Source organism: Tinamus guttatus, unplaced genomic scaffold (genome assembly GCF_059628265.1).
Source record: "Tinamus guttatus ecotype Peru unplaced genomic scaffold, ASM5962826v1 Tinamus_guttatus_pri_ptg000089l, whole genome shotgun sequence".
Classification (NCBI taxonomy): domain Eukaryota; kingdom Metazoa; phylum Chordata; class Aves; order Tinamiformes; family Tinamidae; genus Tinamus; species Tinamus guttatus.
Window position 1 is genome coordinate 430,119 of NW_028288623.1, and position 23,725 is coordinate 453,843.

Consider the following 23,725-nt stretch of genomic DNA (forward strand, 5'->3'; position numbering starts at 1 on the left):
ATAAATTGACCAATATGATATGGTCTTTCCTAAATTTGTTGATTATTGAATTTTGATACTAATTCAATATGAATTTTTCATCAAAGCTCCAACAACTGTACAGTTGTTATCAGCATTGCAAAGTCATCACCAGTATGTTGTGGTCAATAAATAATCAGAAGAGTTGATATGTGAATGGACTGCTACAAAAGAAAAAAATCTCAAAATTCATCTTTATTGTCCACCTTGGCAAGCTGATCTGTTGCTTTTATGCTGCGACTGATACATGTAGTTTTTCTTATAGGCAGTTTTGTATTACTCCTGTCAAATGTATTCCTCCCTGTCGGTTTTCTATTTTTCTTTAGAGCTATGGAAATTAAGCTGGTTTTGACAGTTGTATTATCAGCTTTGACCATAAAACATACTGTAACAACAACAAAAAGTGCAGTGAGAAGATGATCCTAGGTGGCAGTATCTATAAAAGATATATTCTGTTTTGGGAATCAAGCTTGTGAAATACCAATTTTAACAACTTGTGCATGCATGCTTTATGTTTATTTAATTTGTAGATATTTTTAAAAACTCTCAACAGATAAAATTTTGGCCAGCCTTCCTTTTCTTTGAATATTGGAACTAGCCTATTCCTATGGAAATCTGATATTTTGCTCACTTGCAGCAGAGAGAATTAAATGAAGAGTTGAGTCGTGAAAACAGGAGAACATTCATCAACTTGCAGTGCAGCAAAAACTGTCCTCTTCTGGTTTTTCTCCCAACACAAATGCAGTAACATACTTTGCTTTACTCCCACGTTAGTCCATCTTGTGGCCTTGATGCTTACAGGAATCATACTGCCATCCTCTCAAGCTGTTCTTGATCACATCGTTGCTATCATCACACTTATAATCATCAGTCCTCTCTGGAAAAGAAACTTGCTTCAGTTAGAAAACTAAATATACGCCTTGTTCACACACATCTGATAAAGCTATGTTGAGAGCTGACATGTCTGTGTTTTTTTACTTCAAGCTGGATAAGCACCCAATAACGCCTAGCAGCTCCATTATATATCTGAAAGAATATAAATTCAAGAGAGAATTCCGTGCTGGAAACCTAGCATGGGGAATTTGGGGGTGCCAGGACTGAATGAATGCTTTAGGCTGACATTGCTGTTCAGAAGAAAGAGCACAAGGAAGAAGGAAACAAAAGCAAAGCTCTTTCTGTGGCTTCTGTGATGTGTGTTAAATGACAGTTGCAGAACTGTGTCTTCGAGAATGGCACAGAAAGTTGTGCAAGGCATACCAGATAGTGTAAAGATACCCGAGAAATACGCAGGGGTATACATAAAAATAGGTTTATCTTGGAGCAATGGGGTAAAATATCTTTACTTGCGTGTATGGCTGAAGTTTATGGTGAATGTAAACAGCAATTGTGTGAGCTCTTTGCTGGTTCACCATATCAGCTGGGGCCTATTATGTGAGGGCAATACCCAAAGCAGCTGCACTGAGTAAGCATTTTTTTTCTGCCCCAGGCCTCTCAGAAGGGCCTGGGCTGTGTGGGGTAGCTGTGGTTTCCATCAAGTTTCAAGTTTACTGGATTTGGTTTAGGCAGTCAAGGTATGCACAGGTCTGCAGCGAGGGAACTGTCTTCTCCCTCTTGCAGCCACGGGCTCTCTTGTTGATGGAGGCCACCGTCATGGAACAGATTTTTTGGTCTCATTACTCAGGAATCTGTTTCCTGAGTGAACATTCTGCTTAATGTCAGCACAGTTGAACGCAAAGATGCTCTTAAAACGAATGTCTGTTCATTAACTTGTGAGAAAGGTCAGAGCAATGATGTACACTAATTTGCTAGCTTTCCATACCTTTGACCATGCTTTAGCGGCAACAAAAAGCAGATGCGTGAGCAGGACAGGAGGAAAGATTTCCTCAATGGGGAAGGAAGCTGATCTGTATATACCCTGTGCAGATTTTCACAAGATTACATGTTTGTATTTTAAGCAAACTCGGAAAAGTAAGACTATTATAGCAAAGGAATGTTTCAGAACAGTTACTGTTCCCAGGAACTGTTAGAATTAGGGGCCTAATTGGTAAGTATCCATAACAGAGTCAGTTTTTAGAAAAGACAATCTTGTACATCTTATTAATTGAAAGTCTGTTTAAATACATTGCAATGGTAATCCTTCAAGGACTTCAGCTTTGGATCTCTGCCAGTGCAACTGTTGAAAAGAAGCGCTACTTTTTAAGTTTTGTGTGTGTATTTATAGAATTACCGCAGGGGAAGCTGTCCGTCCCCGGCAGCCTGCAGTCTTTGCATAGGAAATAGAGCTTGAAAATGTCAGCTATCCCACGGTTGCTAGGAATTTTACGGGCATCGCTTTGAAGAAATAAACATCACAGTTATCGCTAAAATTGTAACTTTCAGTTATTTTCCTTTATTTTTTGGTTGATCCGCTGGCTTTATTTTCCATCCTCCCAGTCATGTTTCTCGGTATTTCAAATTTGTAAATGGGAACAGTTGTGTAATGCTAAGTCCATTAGCCTAACACTGATGTCCAGCAAAGTGATAGAATGGTTGGTGCTGGAATAATGGATATAATGTTAAACATAAGAGGGTTTTTTAGAGACTCTATTTGAAATTATAACCTTAGGTAGTAATGGTACGTTTCTTTATAGGATTTTTATACTGCACGACTTTTAGGTTGACATTAGAAGAATATAAAAACAATGTAATATTTTAAATAGATTAAAAGCTAGTTTGTAATAGAAAAAAGAAGCATGTTGGACAAATGCTGAAGTTGGGCAGATCTCTAAGCGAAACTAGAAATCATGTTTTCGTTTGTGTTTTTAACCCCAAAAGGTAAATTGGAACAGCATTAGGCTTTACGTTGCAGTACCTTTTAGCTATTGAGCACAGCTTTAATTTGTACTACTGGCTAGTCTTTCTTCTGCCCAGTGCCATTTATTTTTGTTTTCTTACCATTCTTGGGAACATATTTTCTTTAAAAATACGGCTTGAATTGGATTTTCTACTCTTAACAATTTTTGGCATAGTTTTCTATTTCACAGTTGTTGAAAGCTGCAGTAGGTATGTGCTCACAAAGTTATTTGGCTTCAGTAAGGTTCTGCTTTAATTTGTCAACAGTATATGGTTTATGTCATAGCAATTTTGAGCTGATGTTGGCAGAAATGGGAATCTGCTAAGACAGTCTCTGAGACCCGCTGAGAACATGTTAGAAGGACAGAAGAATTTGATGGGTTTTTAAAGGTGAATAGAGATGGAAGGAAAAAAAAAAACACTTTTTTTTAAGCTAAGTGAGTAAATGCAGTAAATAAACAAAACTGAGAAGACAGCAGCAACAGGTAGGCAATGAATTGATGGTAGAAAGGGGTGTCTTTAGTATTTAAAAAGAAAAAAAAAATACTAATGAATTTGTAGAGCGCTAGTGCCACTGTTAAACACAAGGAGACCAAATTAAATTTTGTTGCTGCTTCTGTCCTTTTAATGATGGATACTGTCCCAATATGCAGTCTTGGATTTTGCTGGAATGACAACAGTTCGCATTAAGCAACATCTGCAGTTATTTGACTTCAGTAAAAGTATTCTTCACGTGTAAGAAAGAAGATAGGTGAATGGTGCATAGTTTGTATTGCACATGGGATTCTGGTTACATCTGGATTAAGCTCTCAAAACTTTGCCCAACAGTTGAAATAATTAAACATGTCATTAGGAATGTAGCTTTGTTGCTTAATTTGCAGAACAGTTACTGTTATGGGAATTCAGCGTGCATTAAGTGGGGAGGAGGAAACCCCACATGCGCATTTTCCACCTGAAAGTAAGGAAGGCTGAATGTTGGACTTGAATGCGTAGCTCCTGGTAGTGCTATTTGTCATGAATGCCCTTTCTTTTCCTCTCTCTCCCCTTCTTTTTCTGGGGCCTCATCATCTTCCCACCCCTGTCTTGTACAGTTTTATGATATTCATAAACTCTGTGTATCAAGGATTAGCATGTCTGCAGCTGGACAGAAAGAGCCAGTAAGGAATTATGTCGAGGTTTAGGTGACTTTCAAGTGCATCCACCTCCTTCAGTGTTCAATTTAGTGATCAGGCAGATGAAGAAGGTGCTGTGAACTGACTGCAAAATGAAATGATTCCCCTTCAGCTTTTGTGCTGCTGTAATTACCAGGATGTATTTAGCATTTAGCTAGTTTTTCATAGCAGGGATGTTGAGCATTTAGAGTATTTCTAGATTTTTTTTTCATAAAATTCTAGGAATGCTTTTTTCCCTCTCTTTCCTTTTTTTGGTTATAGGTGTTTTGAAAGTGCGACATCTCTTTAGAATTACAATGTAGAAGTCACTATATTTCATTTTATTGATGATGTTGCCATTCTCACTGGTTATAGAGCTAGCATTATTTTATTATTCCAAGTCTGACAGGAAACTAAAACCCTTTGTCATAGCTATACCTAAATTTGGGTAAACATTGTACATTTACAGTACTGTGAATTCCTCAAAAACATTTCTTTTTTGTAATTTGTTATATCTGCTGATAAGTTATGCTGAGGTATAATATTTAACTGATCTTTAAAGAATATTACTAAAAATATTCAGGATTATATAATAAAGTATCATGTTTACGTAACTGTAAATAACCAGAATGCTTTTTGCTATATATAGATATAGTTATTTTTCAGTTCTGTTTGAAAGCTGGCTTTTGGAACTGAGGACAGCAATTAAATTTAATGGAATTTGTTTACTACTTCACCTTTAAACATACCGCTTCTTAATTTAGTGAAACGTTTTTCAAGGTCTTTTTTGAGACAGAAAGAATAAAGACACGTTCCCAATTTGTCTGTAATCAAGTGTTGATTTCAACCAACGCTTTGTAAACCTTAATACCACCTCTTCTTTTTTCTTTCTAAACTTCATCATCCTAGTATTTATCATTTTCTCTCCACTTGGAAGTTCTCCATTCACGTATCCTAATTTTTGTGGCCTATTTCTGGACCCCTTCTCTTTCTTCTATAATGTTTAAAATAGGGTGATGTGAACACAAAGCAGGTGAGAGCACCTTTGCCTAATACACCGGCACTGTCTTTGTTGGGGGGTTTTTCCCTTGTAGTCTCTAAGCACGCAAACATCCTGTTTGGGTTTGGTTTGCTCCTTTCCATTAAGCACTGGTTTTAGAGAAGGTTTTATCTGACTTCATTACAGTTAATTTAGAGTTCTGATATTTGCATTCAGAGGAACCCATTCTGGTCTTTCACATATTATGTATTATATGTGCATCAGTATTTAATTATGTGTGAAATAATGATAGTCATTCACAGTCTCTGCCTGCGCTTCTTTTTGAAATCCTTTCCGCATTCCTTACACTTGAGTTTCATTCCAATTACCGTAAGATATTGGATGGTGCCTGGAAACTATGCCTTTTTTTTTTTTTTTCCAGAATATCAATAAGTCAGTTAAATACTGTTTCCAAAGAAAGAATCCTTTTGCATGCACTGTGTATTATATTTTTTGAGTAGTGTTGCATGTTGACAGTTGGTTTCTTCCCTTTATTGAAGTTTCCTGCTCGGTGAACTTCACTTTTCCATGCCCATGACTTTTCTGAATTCCAGTATATTTTTTGTGATAGATTTTTGTGATAGCTGAGTTTGATTTTTCTTTCCTTCCCTCAATCCCTCGCCACCCCCAAACAAAAGAACAAAGAAAGTTTTTTAGCAATAGAAATTAAGCAGTAAGGGTTATAAAAATAGAGATGAACTAATAGGCCTAATGCAAGCCTGCACTGGTGTGCAAAAGGAGCCAGCATGTATTTTTACACTATGTATAGAACATATGTATGTTTGTGTATGTAAACTTGCCCTTCTTTGCTGTGTTTGACATTTTTCATGCTCAAGTAGGCTTTTTCAGCTCAGATGGGATGTTCTAGTAGAAATTATGTATCACTAGCAAGTTCCTCACTGTCAAAGGTATCTTCTCAAAATCACAAGTGCCCTCTGCGCGAGTCATTTGTTTGTGCAGGTGAATAAACTCTGGGTAGGTTTTTACTTACTGTCATTGAAGCTAGGATCAATGATGAGTAAGAATTATTTTACCTAGCGATTAACTTTGACAATAATGAAACATTGTGGTTTTTTTAATAATTAAAGAATGATGCTTATCTTTTTTTTTTTTTTCTTTTTTTTCCCCTCCTCTTTAACTGAAGCTGATTCCACTGGTACTCACTCTCTATATACAACATACAAGGACTATGAAATCATGTTCCATGTTTCTACTATGTTGCCATATACTCCAAACAACAAGCAACAGGTAGGATGAACCATATCTATTTAGAATTGTTTTTATTTCATCTCACAAATAGTTCAACTATTCAATATTACTACAAATTCAGTTTGTTACTAGCAAACACTTAAAGAATCAATACCAATAGTGCATCCATCTCTGTGCCAGGAAGGTGAGCTTAGCAAGTTGTTATAAGAACATAATAGCTACGGTGTGTATGCTTTTTACTCTAGAAATGATGATGGTTTTTACAAACAAAAATGAAATTCTTATATGAAATGAAAGACACCATAGTATGCTTTTTAGCTTCCTTTCATAACCTAATTTTTACTCTAATTTTTAGTTTATCTTTCTCATCTGCAATAATCATGGATTTGCTTCAAGAAGACAATAAGAAATTTATTGTAGGATAGTGACGATTAGTTTCAACTTGAAATAAAACTTGTCTGACTTGTAAAAAAAAAAAAAAAAAAAAAAAAAGTGCAAAATAATAAATATTTTCCCACTTTGTGTATCACAAGTTGATTGACTGGTTACTTGCAGGGTTTGGGGTGTTTTTGTTGTTTTTTAGGTAAAATCTTTACCTAACAATTTCATTAGATAACTAGCCTTCTGCTGCCTACCATGTTAATCCCCAGCTGTTTTGATTTTCAGCTTAGAATTATCACTTAAAAGATTGGACCGTAGAATTTTATAATAAAGAGGGAAAAGTAATTGAAAGTGAAAAAATTGGAAAGGGTTGTTAAAGATTGTATTTTAACCTATGTGCCCACCTCCTCTCTTTTTTTTTTTTTTTTTTTTTCCCCTTTTTCTGTCAAAGCTTCTGCGAAAGCGGCACATTGGCAATGACATTGTGACGATAGTTTTCCAGGAGCCTGGAGCGCAGCCGTTCAGCCCCAAGAACATTCGGTCCCACTTCCAGCACGTGTTTGTCATTGTAAGAGTGCACAACCCCTGCTCCGACAGCGTCTGCTACAGGTAGCGAGCGCAGCCTTCCCAGCACCCAGGGAGCCGCCCTGGGGACACGGGGTGACAGGCTGGGGGTGGGGATCTTGGGACATCTGAATTTAGACCTTTTTATTAAAAAAAAAAAAAAAAAAAAAAAAAAAAAAAAAAGGCATAAGCGTGTAAAATGAAGCAGGGATGAAGTTAATGCTTTTAGTATCTACAGTCAAGCCTTCTAGAATGATTTTAGAATTCCATTCTCACTTTTCCATTCTCCCTTTCCTGTTTATTCTCTTCATAACAATACTGTAGAGAAGTGTTTCTGTTTTGATTTTTATGACTTGACTTTTTGCCCAAATGTGGGGATCTCTGAAATGAAGACTTTTTGAAATGAAGGTAAGGAAAAAGTATGGCTTAGTCTTTAGAAAGAAGAAACATTTCTGAAAGAAGTTCCTCAAAATATTAAATCTCTTGCTTTTGAAAAGCATGGTAGATGTTTAAACTTACTACTACAAGAAATTTAAATGAGATTTTTGTCACGAATATGAGGCCTAATGATTTAGGAGAAAAAGGGATTGAGTAGTTGAGCTTTGGTGACGCTCCGGTCAGAGTTTTCAGGGAAGGTGGATCAGCAAGGGGGAAAAAAAAAAAAAAAAAAAAAAAAAAAAAAAACAGAACTGTGGAGTTGTCAATATTAGACACTCATTAGAATTGGCAAGGTGCTAGTCCCAGTCCTGCAGCTGTATCCATACTGATGGGCCTCCGAAGTCTGCCAGGACATTCTGTGCTCTGTGTGCTGTCTTTAAGCTTAAAATCCTCCTCTCCCTCTTTTCCCCCTCCCTCTCAGCACAAACACTTGCTTTAAATTTATAGAATTCCATTATGAAAGTTTTTTTAGGAGACTTTTCAAAGTAAGTTTGACCTCTTTTCTTCACTGGATTATTTGGAACAGTCTCATAGATTCATAATTCTAGACAAAACAGGAAGCCATATAGCATAAAATCATACTGGAATTTATATTAAGAGCTACATAAAAGGAAGAAAATCGAGCACTGTCTTTGCCAGTGATTCTCCTCCCATCTAAGATAAACAGTCTTTCAAATGTCTGGCTTCTCTGTCAGCATCTTTCACATTTTAAGCTTCTCTAGCATATGTTAAAAATTAATTTTTTATCCCCATGGTTGATACTGTTGAAAACCTAATAAAAAGAAGTCACCAGCATTTTTTTCATTGTAATTGTATTTAACTCTAATGCTTCTGTCTCTTAATAAAGAGTTTATCCAGGGCCACTAAAGATGATCAAGAGATGGGTAGCTCTCTTAGCTTAGGTAGATGGAAGCAAAATCTTAGCTATATTGGCATGTATTTGAAGAAAACATGCTACCATATCTTCGAAATCATTTGCTAGGAAATAAGATTAAGAAAGAAGAGATCATTAGGGAGTTGTGTGGCCTTTATTAGTGTTTCTGCGTCTAATTAGGGTTAAGGAGTCAGAATAAAATATAAAAATAATACTAACGTTCCAGTCAAACCACCATATGCGTTTCCAGTGTATTGAGGTATTTCCATCATATTTTTCTTCATAAATCTCCATTGTTGTGAAGTTTGATTGAAAATAAATGTTTTTTTTTTTTCTTGGCTCTTTTACAAGATCTAGTTATAGATATGTGATATATGTAATTTGAACAATATTGGAGCAGTTTTTGTCACAAAACAGTTGCAGTACATATGTGATCTCAGCTTATGGCAGACTACAGAGTGAATAGAGGAGGCCTGGAGTGCTTGATTTTCAGGGAGGCCAAGAAGTTCCCAGCTGCTATGAATCGGAGAGGAATTGGCTGGAGAGAACAGCTAGGCTTAACAGCAGTGCCTATGTGTGTGGTCAGCCCTTAGCTTTGTATGAAAACTGAAAGAAAGCATTGAAAAAACATCTACTTCTAGTGTGTATCTCCAATCTTCTGAGAAATTTCTTATTTCTAGTAGTTTTGGAACAGCTTCTGGTACTTAATTTTGCCCAGTAGTAAATACATTCCTTGTGCTGCTTCTATTAGTTGAGTGCAGTATTGGGTAGTGCAGCTTTTGAACAAAAAATTTACAATGTGATCAGTAGTGTGACATACTTTAGCTCTCAGTCACCAGATGCTGACCCTCACTATGAAGTTAGCTGTCTGAGATGGCTTTAATGTCTTTATCTTTTCAATGTGTCCATTTTATCTGCATCTCTTGTATTTTTCTTGCATGTACTTGGCATTGCTCTCAGATGAGAGAGATGCCTTTCAGCATTTGGTGCCTAGCTCATATGCTCGCCTTTGTGTAATGGAATGCATCAGAAACGCTCTGATTGGGGGCAGGGGGAGGGGGAAAGGAATTTGTATTTAAACTTTTCTTTAAGCTGTGCCACTGAGGATGGTTTAGAAAATTCTCAGATGCAGAAGCAAATAGGCCTTCTATTCATGCAGTATGGAGAACATAGGCTCCACTCTGGCATATTGCTGAGAAAGAGGGAAAAAATTGAGAAGGTTAAGGAAAAAGGAAATATACTCTTATTCAAAAACTGATACATTCACATAAAATAAAACACTGTACTTTTTCCTTCCTCCTTTATTTCTTTTAGCGTTGCTGTGACAAGATCCAGAGATGTACCATCCTTTGGACCACCTATCCCAAAAGGTGTCACCTTTCCCAAATCAAATGTGTTCAGGGACTTCTTACTAGCCAAAGTCATTAATGCAGAGAATGCTGCTCATAAATCAGAAAAGTTCCGGGCAATGGCCACCAGGACCCGTCAAGAGTATTTAAAAGACTTGGCAGAGAAGAATGTCACCAACACACCGATTGACCCTTCTGGCAAGTTCCCTTTCATCTCCCTTGCTTCAAAAAAGAAAGAAAAGTCCAAGCCTTATCCGGGAGCAGAGATCTATAGTTCTGGCGCTATTGTATGGAGCGTCCACGCTAAAGACTACAGCAAGGGCATGGAAATAGACTGTCTCCTTGGCATCTCTAATGAGTTTGTAGTCCTCATTGAGCAGGACACAAAAAGCGTGGTGTTCAATTGCTCCTGCCGAGATGTGATAGGGTGGACCTCAACGGATACAAATATCAAAATATTCTATGAGAGGGGTGAATGTGTTTCTCTGGAGAGCTTCATCAGCAACATCGACGATATCAAAGAGATTGTCAAAAGGCTGGAGGTTAGAATGTGTTCTTTCGTTTGGGTCCCCTACTTTGCTTTCTCCTCCCACCCATCCCCAATTAAGGTTTCACTAAAAGTCAGGGTGCCTACAGCTGTTCTAATTATAGATCGCTAAATCCATAAGGACTTTTCTGCCCTTCTCAAATATCGGTATTTCTTTGGTATTTATCAGATATCAGCCATCCTCAGCTGGTCGTGTACGCATTAAAGATGTGATGATTAAATAATAAAGGCCATACAGTGCCTTCAAATATATAAATTGCTCCCACAATAGATTACTGAAGTACGTTACTTGTTTTGTCATATTTACAGTTTATATGCTTGTTGTGTCTTGTTTCAAATGAGGCTGTAATATCTTTGAGACTGACTTATCTTTTTGTCAGCAGGGTGCAATTGCAATCTCGGTTGCAGCCTTCAGATATTCTTTCACTGTGTGTGATGAAAACAACTAAAAATGCAGTGAATCATAGTATCTGTAAAACATCTGCTGGTGTTCTTTCTTAATCCAGTTAATCATGACAGAATGTGTTATGTCTTTACTGTCTTTACTGTGGCTTTACCACAGTAATCGTATAATGAATGACTAGGAGAAGGGGTAAAATATGTTCTGTTAAGCCACTTGTGGCTCTGTTCTTGCACCTGGTACACAGAAGAGTTGGCACAGACATCCTGTCTCCTGAGCTGAGTACCATTGGCCACCAGATTATTCTTCTGGCTAGCAGTAGTGTTGCAGTTCACAGAAACAAATACAAATCTAGTGTAGTTGCTTTGCTGCTAAAGTGTAAACTGTGGATTAAATAGATAAGTTTGTGTAACTCCCTTGTGCTTATCTGTTGTGTGCTGCCATGTTGCTTGTAAATTTCCTGTAGATTCAGTAGAATAATTTAAGGCAAAACTGGTGTAACCAGACACTAACTCACAATTCTGGTTTGAGTGAAGGGATAGGTTTGAGTGAAGGGATTCATTTCAGCTCGTTGTTACCTGGGACTGGGATACATTTTTCCTTGATCTTGTCCCACCCTTGTCTTTGGGGCTGTTCTTTTGGTACAAGCATGTAGTCCTCCCACCTTTATTGCCACTGTGTGTGTCTCAATGCATTAACCTCTCCCTCCAATTGTCAGCTTGTGACTAAAGGCTGTGAAACAGTGGAGATGACTCTGCGCAGGAACGGCCTAGGCCAGCTCGGTTTCCACGTCAACTACGAGGGCATCGTGGCAGACGTGGAGCCCTACGGCTACGCGTGGCAGGCAGGACTGCGGCAGGGCAGCCGGCTGGTGGAGATCTGCAAGGTGGCCGTAGCCACGCTGAGCCACGAGCAGATGATCGACCTGCTGAGGACGTCGGTCACGGTGAAGGTCGTCATCATCCCGCCGTATGAGGACTGCACGCCACGCAGGTACTGCATGGTCGTCACCTTGGGGCAGAAACTCATCTTGTGACTTCCCCTCCAAAACGTGGCATAATTACAGTATGGCGTGCGGTGGTGTTAGTAAAAGGAGAAGGCAGCACAAACTGCCAATGGCCACACGTCAGGCTTCACAAACTATTCAGTAATTACCGTAGTTCAGTAAGATGTACAAAGAAGTGTAGGTATCATTTAAACCCGTTTACCTATTCTTTAGTTGTTGAGTTTATTTAAATTAAAAGTGGGAATTGAAAGACTTTTGAGAAATGTGCATTTATGATGCATCAAAAATAACCTTACTTCCTCCTCCATGTTTTCCACTTGTTAATCCATGATGTCTGTAGATGTTACTGTCTGAAAGCTGTGAGTGGACACATGTTCTTAGAGAGTAGAGTCTATCAGCGGTGTGTATCTGTACAGGAAAATTGCTGCAAATTACAGTTCTTTTTGCTACAGTGAATATTATTGCCTCCCTATCACTTTCCATCCTTGTTAAGCCTGAGGCTTGTCAACTATATGATTGCTTTTATAGCTTTTTAAATGTAGCTTGATCACAACTAAACATTAGCATGTTTTTTGTTTGTTTGTTTGTTTTGTTTTATTTTTGGCTAAGTCATACATTAAGTCTTTCATTTTTTCCTGAGCTCTAAAGCTTTTTATACTTTTTCCTACTTCCTTCTGAACTCTCTGCCCTTTTCTGAAGCATTCAGCTACATCACTGAATCTGCTTCTAGTATCCCCAACATCTTTTATTAATTACTCAAAAATGGTACATGAATTAAAATAAAATGATATTTAATAGAATAAGTTTGCCTAAAGGCAAGCTCAAGGTTTATATTAGATTTGTCAAGAAGAAGCAAGCACTGCTACCGAAATTTCATATTCTTTGCAGTGGGAGATTGAGAGGGTTTTGCCCTGTTGTTTTCCAATCATACAATAACTTCCTAAGGATAGGGAATAACTCTTCATATAGTTAATGTTGGAGTTAAATTCATACTTATCACGTTGATATGTAATTTTCAGTTGTTCCTCGGTTGTCAGTGGAAAGTTGAATGGGTGTCAGGGAATAAAGCGAGCAGTGGCATAAGGTCATTCATGAGATACCTGGAATGCTTTCATATTGTGTTTAGCAGTCTAAGCAAATGGAAAGTTCAGCTCCAGTCATAGCAAAAGGATTAGAACACAAAAAGCTGTATGGAAGGCACAGATCCTATTATTTCTAAACTAAATTAGGTACACTCAAAGGCAAGCTTAGCTTTGCTCTATCCATATTCACAGCATGAAGGGAAATCACTGCGTTATTTTGAAATACAGTAGTCAGCAGCAGTGGGTTTTGTTGTGGTCCTGTAGCGAGCTAGTGCTCATAATACTTTATTACCTAATTACAGAACTTCTTAAAGCAACGATTTGTCCTGCCTGCTGTATCCAATATCATTAAGATTTAGAAACTGTGCCTTGAATTTGTACCTGTCCTTTGTATATTACTGAAGACTTGACCTAAATTTTTGCACGATGCTATTTCTCTTGGTACAGAACAATTTCTCCTTTCAGTTATTCAGTTATTTTTTCCAGAATTTTAATCTTTTAACTGTGTTCTCAGGAGGTGGTTTTAATGTTTGCTACATCAACTTCTGGAAACTCTGACTAAGATGAAAGTCTGTTCCGCTCAGTGTAGTGCACACAGAAGAAGCAGTTCCTATCCTGATAAACTGATTGACATAGAGTAGGGTAAAACTAGAGGTGCATTTAGATAAAATGACAAAATGTAGTCATTAAAGCTTTGTTACTGAATTCTTCCAGTGGACTGATTGCTGACCTTGAAATTAAGGACATAGAAAAAAGAGGGAATTTATTCTTGTAACTATTTGTTACATCAGCATAGCCAGATAACGATGTTTTGTTTTGTACTTTAACTGGAAAAAGATATTGGTAGTTCTCAATGCTAATTGTGCAATCTCTTAGAAAAAGAGTTGAAAGTAGAAAAATTTGCACTGATTATGTACAGAGCAGGACCTCTTTCCCTTCCTATTAGCAAATGATGTGCATGGATGAGCAAAGTAACCACAATGGAAATTTATTTCTGAAAAAAGTATCTGTGTTTTACAAGAGAAATACCAGAACTGACATTATCACAACTGAAGGTTGCATCTATGTTGAAAATGATCTAATGTTTGTGGAAGTTCTCCCTGCATCTCTCATGGACTGCATTAGCCTTATGTCCAGTTCAGACTGACCAGTTTTCTGCTGACCTATTCCTGCGCATCTTCAGGAAGAAAAAGGCAAATCTGGCATTTGCAATTTGTAGCCAGTCTTTAATTTTCATAGAGTAAGGTTTTATCAATCAAACTGCTCCAAAGGTCTCTAAGTTGCTTGAACATGAAGCAGAATGATAGAATTTTCAGTCGATTTGAACCTTTTCACGTTCTATATTAGTTCAGATTTTCAACTATTTTGTTAACTTCATAGCAATTCCCTTCAATGTGCTTCACACAGTAGCACAGAAATGGCCTTCTGGGAGCTGTTTTGTTTCAGCATTCACTGAATATATTGTCTAGCACAGAAACACAGGATGCCCTGTGTTTGAATGCCTTGAGTTTTTACTGTTTTTGAATATATAGTCTTCAGATTAGGTTTTGGGGTGGGCTATTTTGTTTCCTACTTAAGGATAGAATTGTAGAAGATAGCGCATCTCGCCTATGATAGACTCATAGTACAGCTTGATTGACTTTGTAACTATTTGTATCTTCATTGCCACCAAATGGAGGCAGCAGGGTGTGTTAATGGGATTAGAAACTCCTGCTTAGCTATATCCTATTACCAGTGCCTGTTCAGTGTGTTTGTTTTGTATAGCAACAGGTTCATTTTTGCCTTTGCAGAAGCTCTTCAGAGAACTACCGCCTGCCGGTGATGGAGTACAAAGTGAATGACGGAGTGCCCTATGAATTCAAGTTTCCCTTCAGAAACAATAACAAATGGCAGCGAAATGCAAACAAAGGGCAGGGATCTCATGTGGCGCAGGTGCCATCCCAGATGCAGAGTCCAGTTCCGACTCGGATTGCCTCCGGGAAAGGAGAAGGGAAGATGCCCCCGCCAGAGCGAGCGGCCAACATCCCCCGGAGCATCTCTAGCGATGGGCGCCCCCTCGAGAGCCGGAGGTTTGTCCCCTCTTCACCAACAGCTTTCACCCCTTCCGAGAATCTGCTTTAGAACAAAGCACATTACACTGATTTAGGCATCTGAAGACTGCTTTTCATCTAGGTTTTCGTTAGACAGTAGGTGCTATGAATGTGAGTGAGACATAAGCCAAAAAGAAATAACTTGTCTGGCACAACTGACCACAGAAGGAAGTATTGTTGTATTATAAGGGCATGTTTTGCTGTGTTGGGTGGTATTCTAAATCTAAGTGAAGTTTTAAAGGAGTTTAAATGAAAAGCTCCTGAGGCAGAAGTGGCATATAATGTGTGTTTAGCAAAGCAGCCTAGCCAGTATACAAAGTAGACCTATTTTTTTTCAAAGTTTTCATGCTAGAGAACAGATAGCTTCAAGCTTGCATTTTTTTTTTTGTGAATGAGTAATTATTATTAAAATAAAGGTATCAGGCATATGCAGTCACAATATTTTCATTCTCTATTGAGAAAGATGTGCGTGTTGGTGCTGAAGCGCGTTGTCATTATTGTGGTTGTCTGTACAAATCTGTCAGTGTCTCTAGCTTTACAAAGTGTTTAGGGAAGCAAACTAGGACAATAGCTCTTGTTTGGGGTAATTTCTTTTTACACACACAAAAAAAGCCGTGGAAATATTCTGAGCATGCTTTATGTTTCTGAAAACCACAAGGCAATGGAAATATGATGGAAATAAAAAAATTTAGTCATAATGAATTAAGCTGAAGCATTTTCCATATTCCATAGAACTAAGGCCTGGGGTGAGGGGGTAGGTAAAAGACAGTAAAACCAAGAGCAGAAAATTACCAAGGTGAGACTGAAACTTTGTGTGGGTTGCTTCGTTAACAAATAGTAATTAGATGGCTATGACCCCATTTTCTTAATTCTTTTCCATGGCCGCTGGACAGTATCTTACTTCTGCACATTAACTGTGTTTTGGCTGAAAGCTTGCAGTTTCTTACACACGCTAGTAACCATCAGGGATTACAATATTGCACCTCTGCCACCCCTTTCCAATTTTGCTTCACTGTTTAGTTCTCTGGTGGTATATTTGGGCCAAACTTTAATGATTTGGTCCAATTTTAATGGTATATTTGAACTAAAATAAAAAATTGCCTGGCTTCAGGCCATGTCTGCCTGTTACAGTTGAAGACAGGCAAACACGGGCTTTGAAGGAGCAGGAGTTGGTTTTTGCTCTCTGCGGTGCTGTGCTATCTCTCTGCAGTCACAGGAGGGCTAGCAGTACCCGGGCAAAACGCTGGGGAGAGGTGGAAAATCCCTTTTCTGTTGCATTCAGTTCAGTTGCTGCATTTTCCATGTGTTTCTCTCTCTGTTGTGTGAACAAAGCAGCTTTGTGGAGAGTGGGGCTGTCATCGTCCCAGGGTTCCGGCTGGGGTCCTGAGCCTTAGTCCCTGCTGTGCGCTGCGATATTCTTCACTGTGTTTCACTTGTGCATAAAATCCATGTGGGCAACGTAGCACAACTAAAGTTATCCGGCCGCTGGATGCTTCTGGAGGGAGATTATGGCATGACAAATGTTTTGCAAAGTGAAAATTACATTTCCATATACTCAGTGTTTGTTTTCAGAGAGTGAAACTGGCTTTGTTTCCTTCGTTTCCAAAGCGTTTCGTTGTTCTTTTCCTCTAAACTTGCTGCTATACTTTTAAATATTTCTTTTTAACTAAAAAAGATTAAAAAGTGAGCCCTTTCGCCCTCACTGTGTATTATCGTAGTAGCTTTTCAGTTTGTTGGGGAACTTTTTCGTGGATGTCTGAAAAGGTCTGTTGTCTTTTAGTCTGCTCAACATGTTAGTCTTGGCTGGATCGGTTTTAAATAGAGCAGCAGCTGTAAAAGGTTAAGTTTTCTTCCAGTTACAAAGACAAAGAATACATTTTGTTAGCTTTAAAAAGCAGCAAGTGGCGTTTGTGATTTGCTTTGAAACTTCTAATGGTGGTGGATGTGCGAAAGAAACAGAGTATCAAGAGCATCTCCACTGTGGACAGGGAGCTGCCATGTGGCCTGCAAGGGGCCATGAGAAGGATCTAACACGGCAGGAGGTTGCAGTTCCGGAGCAGAAAGGATGATGCAGACATACCTGTCTGAACACACCTCAAGATATGAAAGTTCTGCATGGATCCCTGCAAGACCCATAATGTTAGAGGCATTAGTCCAACACAGGTTTGCATTTTCATTAGCTTGCAAGGTAGAAATTGTCAAGTTCAGCACTGGGAACTTTCCTGTCCTCTTCTGCATTTTGTTACTTCAGTTGGCATTTGCTCATGGTCCATGGATGGTGGTTTGTCAGGAAGTGGATCCCCCTCCCGCCGTGAGCTCCTTCCCTAGCTCTCCTGCACAGGGTGTGCTGTGTCCTCACCAGGACACAGGAAAGCAGCTCTGCATGACTTCTGTTGGTTTAGCAAGAAGCTGACTTGATGGTGATAACTGTTTATCACGCACCACTAAGGAGCAAACAGCAGGATAGCTCATGATACGTGTTGTAAGGGTAATGGCAACTGAGCTACTTGTGCGTAGAAAGTCAATCCAGGTGGTCCTCAGCATTGAATCTGGGCTGATTTGTGTAACCAACACTAATATCTGTTAAACAGCATCTGAGAAAGGATTAACTGTGACTCAGGCAGGTAGAACTTTTCAGCGTGGAACAGAGGCATTATAAATACTTTCGACATTTCACACAAAGCATCTTCCTAAAGAGATATTACATGCCACTATATGCAGGAGAGTGGCCTGCTGGCACTTCCTGATTCTGAGGATGCCAGTTCCTATGTCTAACCGACAGAGTACTTAAATTTGCCTTTATTGAGTAATCTCCATATATCCCATTTAGTAGCTCATACTCTAATTCTCTCTATTCCTCATAGTATCCTGGGTAATTGAATATATTCATGATTTACATGCATGTCTGTAGTAGCAGGAAAAATAATCAAAAACTTTATGCATCTAAAAATAAATCTCTAATGTGATTGTAGCATTAGACTTGAAAAATCTAATAATCTAAATGCAATAAATTTCAAGTTATGACTTCCTTCACAACATTAATTAGCCTACATGGAACCATATATGTTTTATTGCCCAGACTATGTTTTCAGGCAGTAGAACATGAAGGAGAAAAAATAAAAAATATATGTGAACTATGCCAGCCATGGTGTTACTAGAGGAGGTGTAGTTTTGGAACTTAATTTTTTTTCTGCCTATTTTTATGAATTTTACATTGTAGACTTGATTTCCAGACTTCATTTTTAAGAGGAAAAAAAATGCATGGGGAAGGAGGTGAGGTAGTGTTAGATGATCATCTGTTCTTTGTTCATGAATAGTAAACTTGAACCAGTCTTAACTAAAACCTGAGTCAACAAACATTTGAAAAGTAGGAAAACAAGTGAGCAAAGTTGTTGTACTTGCGTAGTTAAGTGCTTTGCTGAATGTAAGCCTGAGGCTCCCACTAAGGCATTTCTGAGCATGGTCAGTATTTTAAAGTGAATGAAAAAAAATAAAATGGCCTAACTACAGGCAAGCACTGGCTATAAAATTCCACAATCTAAAAATAGTAGAGCAATATCTATTAATCTAATTTTAAGCCTCACTGAGGACCACATAGAATCATTATGGTTGGAAAAGACCAGTCTTGCCCTAAAATCTCATGCTCTTGTGACTAATGCTGCTTATAGTCGGCAGCAGTAATTTTAGCTTAGACTCTTTCTATATTACATAAAAATCCTAATGTGCTTCAGATTAGCTTGAACTGGTAGCATTTCTCCCAATATAAACAAGCAGGCCTCAGTGATCTTCTCACCGCTTGTCAAATTTTCATTATTGTATTGCATTACCTGCCTCATGGGGTTTGATGATTTGTTGTTTTAAAGTTTTTATAATATTCTTAATATATGAATATAAGGTTATATGTTGTGCATTTTATACTGGAACCCAGATCTGGACCTGGATGTAGCTGCGGAAAGTCAGGTTTATTGTTACAAATGGCTCTCTGGCAAAAATCTCATGGTTCAAAAGCGTTTGAGACCACCGTGCTCTGTTGACTGGATCAAGAACTGGTTCAATTTTACAGTGCCCATCAGAAAGGACCAATGGAAAACGTAAGAAATGGGACCTGTTTACAAGTGTCCTGGTCTTCTGGCCAAGCACATTTGGAGATGACATTTGCAACACTGTGTTTAAAAGCTCTGGACAGCAGCTATCCATTCAGGTGCACACCAGCAGGTCTCCTGATAAGCTTTTTGTGTGAGGAATAATGGATACTCCATCCCTTTGCGTGTTGAGGTAGAGTTGGGTATGCTCAGATATGATAAAAATCTCTATAGCCTGTGCATTTAGTGTCTCTCAGTATGAAAGCCCCTTAGTGCTTCTAGTCATCCTGTTGCCTGTCTCTGTTTTTGTTGTTGTTTTTCTGCTACATCCTTTCTGAAACTTGTTGATTAAATTGAAGAAAAATGTCCAAGAGGGTACAGAGTGTAATGTGAGAAGGTACAACATGAGAACATCATTGGTTTTATTCTCTATCCCCTTCCTGGCATTTGTTGATGTTCTTTTTGCCTTTTCGAATGCTTTGTTTTCCTTTTTTGACGTGAGAGCATTGAATCAGTGTTTTGAAAGAACTGTCACAGCTTTCAGATTTATTAGGATTGCAAAGTCAAGCACTTCAAGGGTCAATGTGCCAGAGTAAAGGTTTTCCTTGCAATTTTATTCAGATCCTCAGTGTATCATCTGATATTTTCTTTAATTAAATTGAGTTTTTTTAAAAAAAAAAAAAAAAAAAACAGAGGGCATCTGTCTCATTCAGTGTACACAGTGGCTGTAATTCATTAAAAAACAGCTATTTAATATTTTATTCTTTATTTACTCAATGTGCAGTTCTATTCCGTATGTACTGGATGGTATTCAAATCCTCCTGTAAAAGTGCATTTATTAATTCTCTTCTAAGCTTTACAGAGGATCCCTTTACTATAGTTACTCAATGTTTCGTAGATTTTAATTAAATTTAGTTTTCAAAACTCTCCAGTGGGAAGAAAAGTCCTTGGACTTTTTCAAATAATGAACAGAAGTTGAGAGAGAAATTATGTTTTAATCACTTGCTGCTTCTTCTTTTGGGCATCTCCGCTGTGGAAGTGTGCCCAGCATTGTTAGGATTTTATTTATTCAAATTACAGCTTCTGTTGACTTCAGCCGCCTTGGTAAGTTTTCAACATCTAAGTAAATCAGGCCTTGGAATCAAATCAGGCCTTTGAGAAACTCATAATTAGTGACAATGAATGAAAATTTTTGTTTAAGCAGTTTGCCAGTGATGATGCCGTCGCGCTGCAGCACGAGCGAGCTAGGAATTCAGGCTGCAAAGTCAGCGTGCGGCTGCCTTGGCTGTAAGGCCGCTCGCTCGCTCCTCTCGCTCTGTTCCTTCTTGGCTTCTCATCTGTGCAACTTGTGCCCAGGCGTCCAGGACAAAACAGGGCTGCAAATGGCAAAGAGGTCCTGAGGGAGAAGGGCCAGCATGTGCTCGCATAGTGAAGGTCTCGGGTTGTGCGCTAGGTGAAGCGTGGTAGACTGACTGTTTTTCTTATGATATGTATATTGCTTATGAGCGCGTACTAAAAACCTGGAGAAATTGCAGCAAATGACATAGCAATCAATTTACTAAGAGCAAAATGGGATGCTTTCAGTGTCTGTGTTTTCCTAATAAAATAAGCAGATTCCCATCCTGCCCTTCCCCCTTTTTGTTAGCTTTCACAAAAGACATTTTCTTCCCATACTTGGCTATACTCAAACCACTCCTTTCAGGATGGTCTAGATCTGTTAGGACTAAATCATGCATGGTGTAATCCCCATTCAGTTGACTGCAATGTAGTTTTATCTCTTTAATGCAATGGACACTTGGCCTATTTTTAAATTCAGTTATGGAACTCATGCACTTAAGCGTTTTGGAATTTCTTCTCAATGCAGCCTTTTAAAATAGGTAATAGCTTGCTTCAGTTTGGGTTATAATTATAAATAAAAGACCAGCAGAGAATGTCTTAGCTATAGGGGCATGCTGCTAACAATACTCCTTTTGTCTCAGGCACTGCCTTTCATCAAGAGGTTTCAAAGTAGCTTTAAAAAGTCAACTCCAACTCATTTATTCTAAAGTTCTTTTGTCTTATTTGTATGTTTAGAGTAAAAGGAAACATCTTTTCCTTTTAATGGGCTCTTTAGTGCTATTGTCAGCTGTACCAGGGACGTGTTGCTGCTTTGCATGCTAGGATGTCCTACCTAACCAGTTCTACAGTGCTGCTGCTCGGACCAGATTTGTAATAATATTTTGTTTGCCCTTGGGGTTCGCCATCTTAGTAAAAGAGCTGTAACTCCACGCCGTGGTTGTGAAATCTTGACGTTCCCTCGGAACGGAGCTGTCGCTTTTTGGTGAGGAAGTATTTACAGGAAGTAAATAAAAGGCATAGCCGAGGCTGAAGTGAAAATACAAGCGTTCTCCAACAGAACAGCATTTTACACAAATTATTCAAGAAGTAATTGGTTTCCTCGCCATAATTTACTACTAGGAAAAAGATCACACTTCTAAGCTGTGTGTTGCTCTTAAAGCATAACTTAGCTCAAATATGTTTGTTTATATACATATATGAAACCTATTGAAAGCACATATTTTTGTTAGCTGGACTTTTTTCTTTCCTTATAGGAATGCCAGTGGTAATAGCTTGTCTCGCTGCTCCTCAAATTTCCAACTCTTTAATTGTTTTCTTTACCATCAAGTATTTTAGGATTTTGCTTGCATAGACAAATGTAAGATAAGTTCAGCTGAGTAGACAAAAAAGGAATTAGAGTCTGGTGTTGTACTTCAGAAGGTCATGAGTTGGATCATTTATTTCGTGCCTGGCTAAGCGTTATTACTTATATTGACATTCCAGATGACAAAGATGTTTGGTTAAATCCTATTTTCTGTCTTTCCCTTTTTGAGATTTATTTATGACACAGCTTTTTGGCAAAATACTGAGCGGCATAAATGCCCAGTTGTTATAAAAGACTATACTTTGGCATATAACATTTTGAAAATCTTTTCCCTCAGTATTCAGTGCCTTTTTCATTTTAAGGGAAGTTTTTGAACTTTAATAGGTCTCATGCTACTGTGGTGAGAGCTGATTTAAACCTGTCACTGCTTTACAGGGAAAACTGAAGCATATAGATTAAGAGGTTAGGTTAAGATTTTGTAAATCCCTGGATTCAAATCCTGTACTTAGCCAACCATCAAAATTGATATGGTGGTTTTAGATGTTAAAAATTAAGTAGTTAAGGTTGTAAGTTTTAGTGTTTTGTCTTAGTCTTCCTAGTTAAAATGTGCATTTAGAGTAGGGTGTGGTTTTTTTTTTTTTTTTTTTTCTTTTATGGCTGACAGAATTCAAAGCCTGCTTAAATCACTGACAAAGTTCTCTAAGGCTCCAGTCATGGCTGAGTAGAATGAAAAACATAGTGGCGTTGAATTCAGGTATTTGGGAAACAAAATGCACAAAGCAGAAAATGATCTAAAAAAACCCTTCAGCAGGATATACAAGTTGATCGATATAAACACACGCTGCTTCCCAACACTCTGCCCAGGTGTGTGGATTGGAATTATCCCATTTATCTGCTCTACAGTTAGTTTGGCAGGAGGAGACTCACTATGACTCAAGTCTGTATTTTCAAGTAGAGTTGTGATCTGTTGAAAGAATTTTATACAATTAGAAACACTATGGCTTTTTGTAAGATATTTGTAAATAACATTATATTTTGTGCCTTAAGACAAATTTCCTGGCATAGAGTAAGCTTGATACTCTTGGAGGAGCTTGCATAGGTCAGTCACTACAGTTTGTTTAAAACCCAGGGAAGAGTTTGTTTTGAGATGCAGAAATAGATCACTCTGGTATTTGGGTAAAAAATGTCCTACTTGAATATTTCCTGCAGTCGATCTGAAAGAAGAGATGAGGGCCACAGAAGTCGGGTTGTTCTCCTGTGCGGTCTCTGCCGAATTGCTGTCCGCACCCCCTGACTCTGCCTGCCTCTGTGTGCTCTAAACAGGTTGTCCCCGGGGTCTGACGTCTACGTCACAGTTTCATCCATCGCCTTAGCGAGATCGCAGCAGTGCCGCAATTCTCCAAGCAACTTATCATCCTCCAGTGAAACCGGCTCTGGTGGGGGCACGTACAGACAAAAATCTATGCCAGAAGGGTAGGCACTAGATTTTTTCATATTCTTTTAGGCCTTGTGTTCGTTCTGTGTTCCCTTTGTTGTAATGTATGTTAAACTACAAAGAGTGCTCGTGGCCTCTTGGCAAACTGTTCTTTACGTGCATTAAAAAATGTTTGTTTTCAAATCTCTCTGTCATGCCTCTTGAAAAAGTCAGGTTGAAAAATCCCTTGCTTTCACCTTTTCCCTTTGCAGCCGAACATTTCTCTCTGGTGTAGTCTGTGACAGAGCTCAGGTTACTATACAGAGGGACTTTGATGTGTCTAAAAACCTTCGTTAAAAGTATCAGTTTCATGTTATGAATTGCTTCATTACACAGGTTTGGATTCTAAAATAAAATGAGTAATAGGTTTGAGGCTTTGCAGTCTGTGCTGGTAGCTGAAGTGAAAAAGTGGCAAGTGGAACTTAAGACTTGAAATGTGAAGGCACAATTGTGCCAAGCGATCCACAGATTACTCAGATAGCATCTCTACCACATACTCCCCATCACCCTAATTGAAAGCTGTGTCTTCTAGCTTTCCAGAAACCTTT

General features: G+C 38.4%; 1 protein-coding gene across 2 annotated transcripts in view; it reads left to right on the forward strand.

The window, feature by feature from the left end:
* The window catches only part of SIPA1L1 (signal induced proliferation associated 1 like 1), a 66,200-nt gene that overhangs the window by 18,260 nt on the left and 24,215 nt on the right, over positions 1-23,725 (forward strand). For both annotated transcript variants that reach the window (XM_010219087.2, XM_088520429.1), the window contains exons 5-10: positions 6,185-6,288; positions 7,082-7,239; positions 9,821-10,397; positions 11,521-11,795; positions 14,681-14,959; positions 23,027-23,176. In XM_010219087.2, the coding sequence (XP_010217389.2) occupies positions 6,185-6,288; positions 7,082-7,239; positions 9,821-10,397; positions 11,521-11,795; positions 14,681-14,959; positions 23,027-23,176 (1,543 nt within the window). The remainder of the gene's footprint in view (positions 1-6,184; positions 6,289-7,081; positions 7,240-9,820; positions 10,398-11,520; positions 11,796-14,680; positions 14,960-23,026; positions 23,177-23,725) is intronic.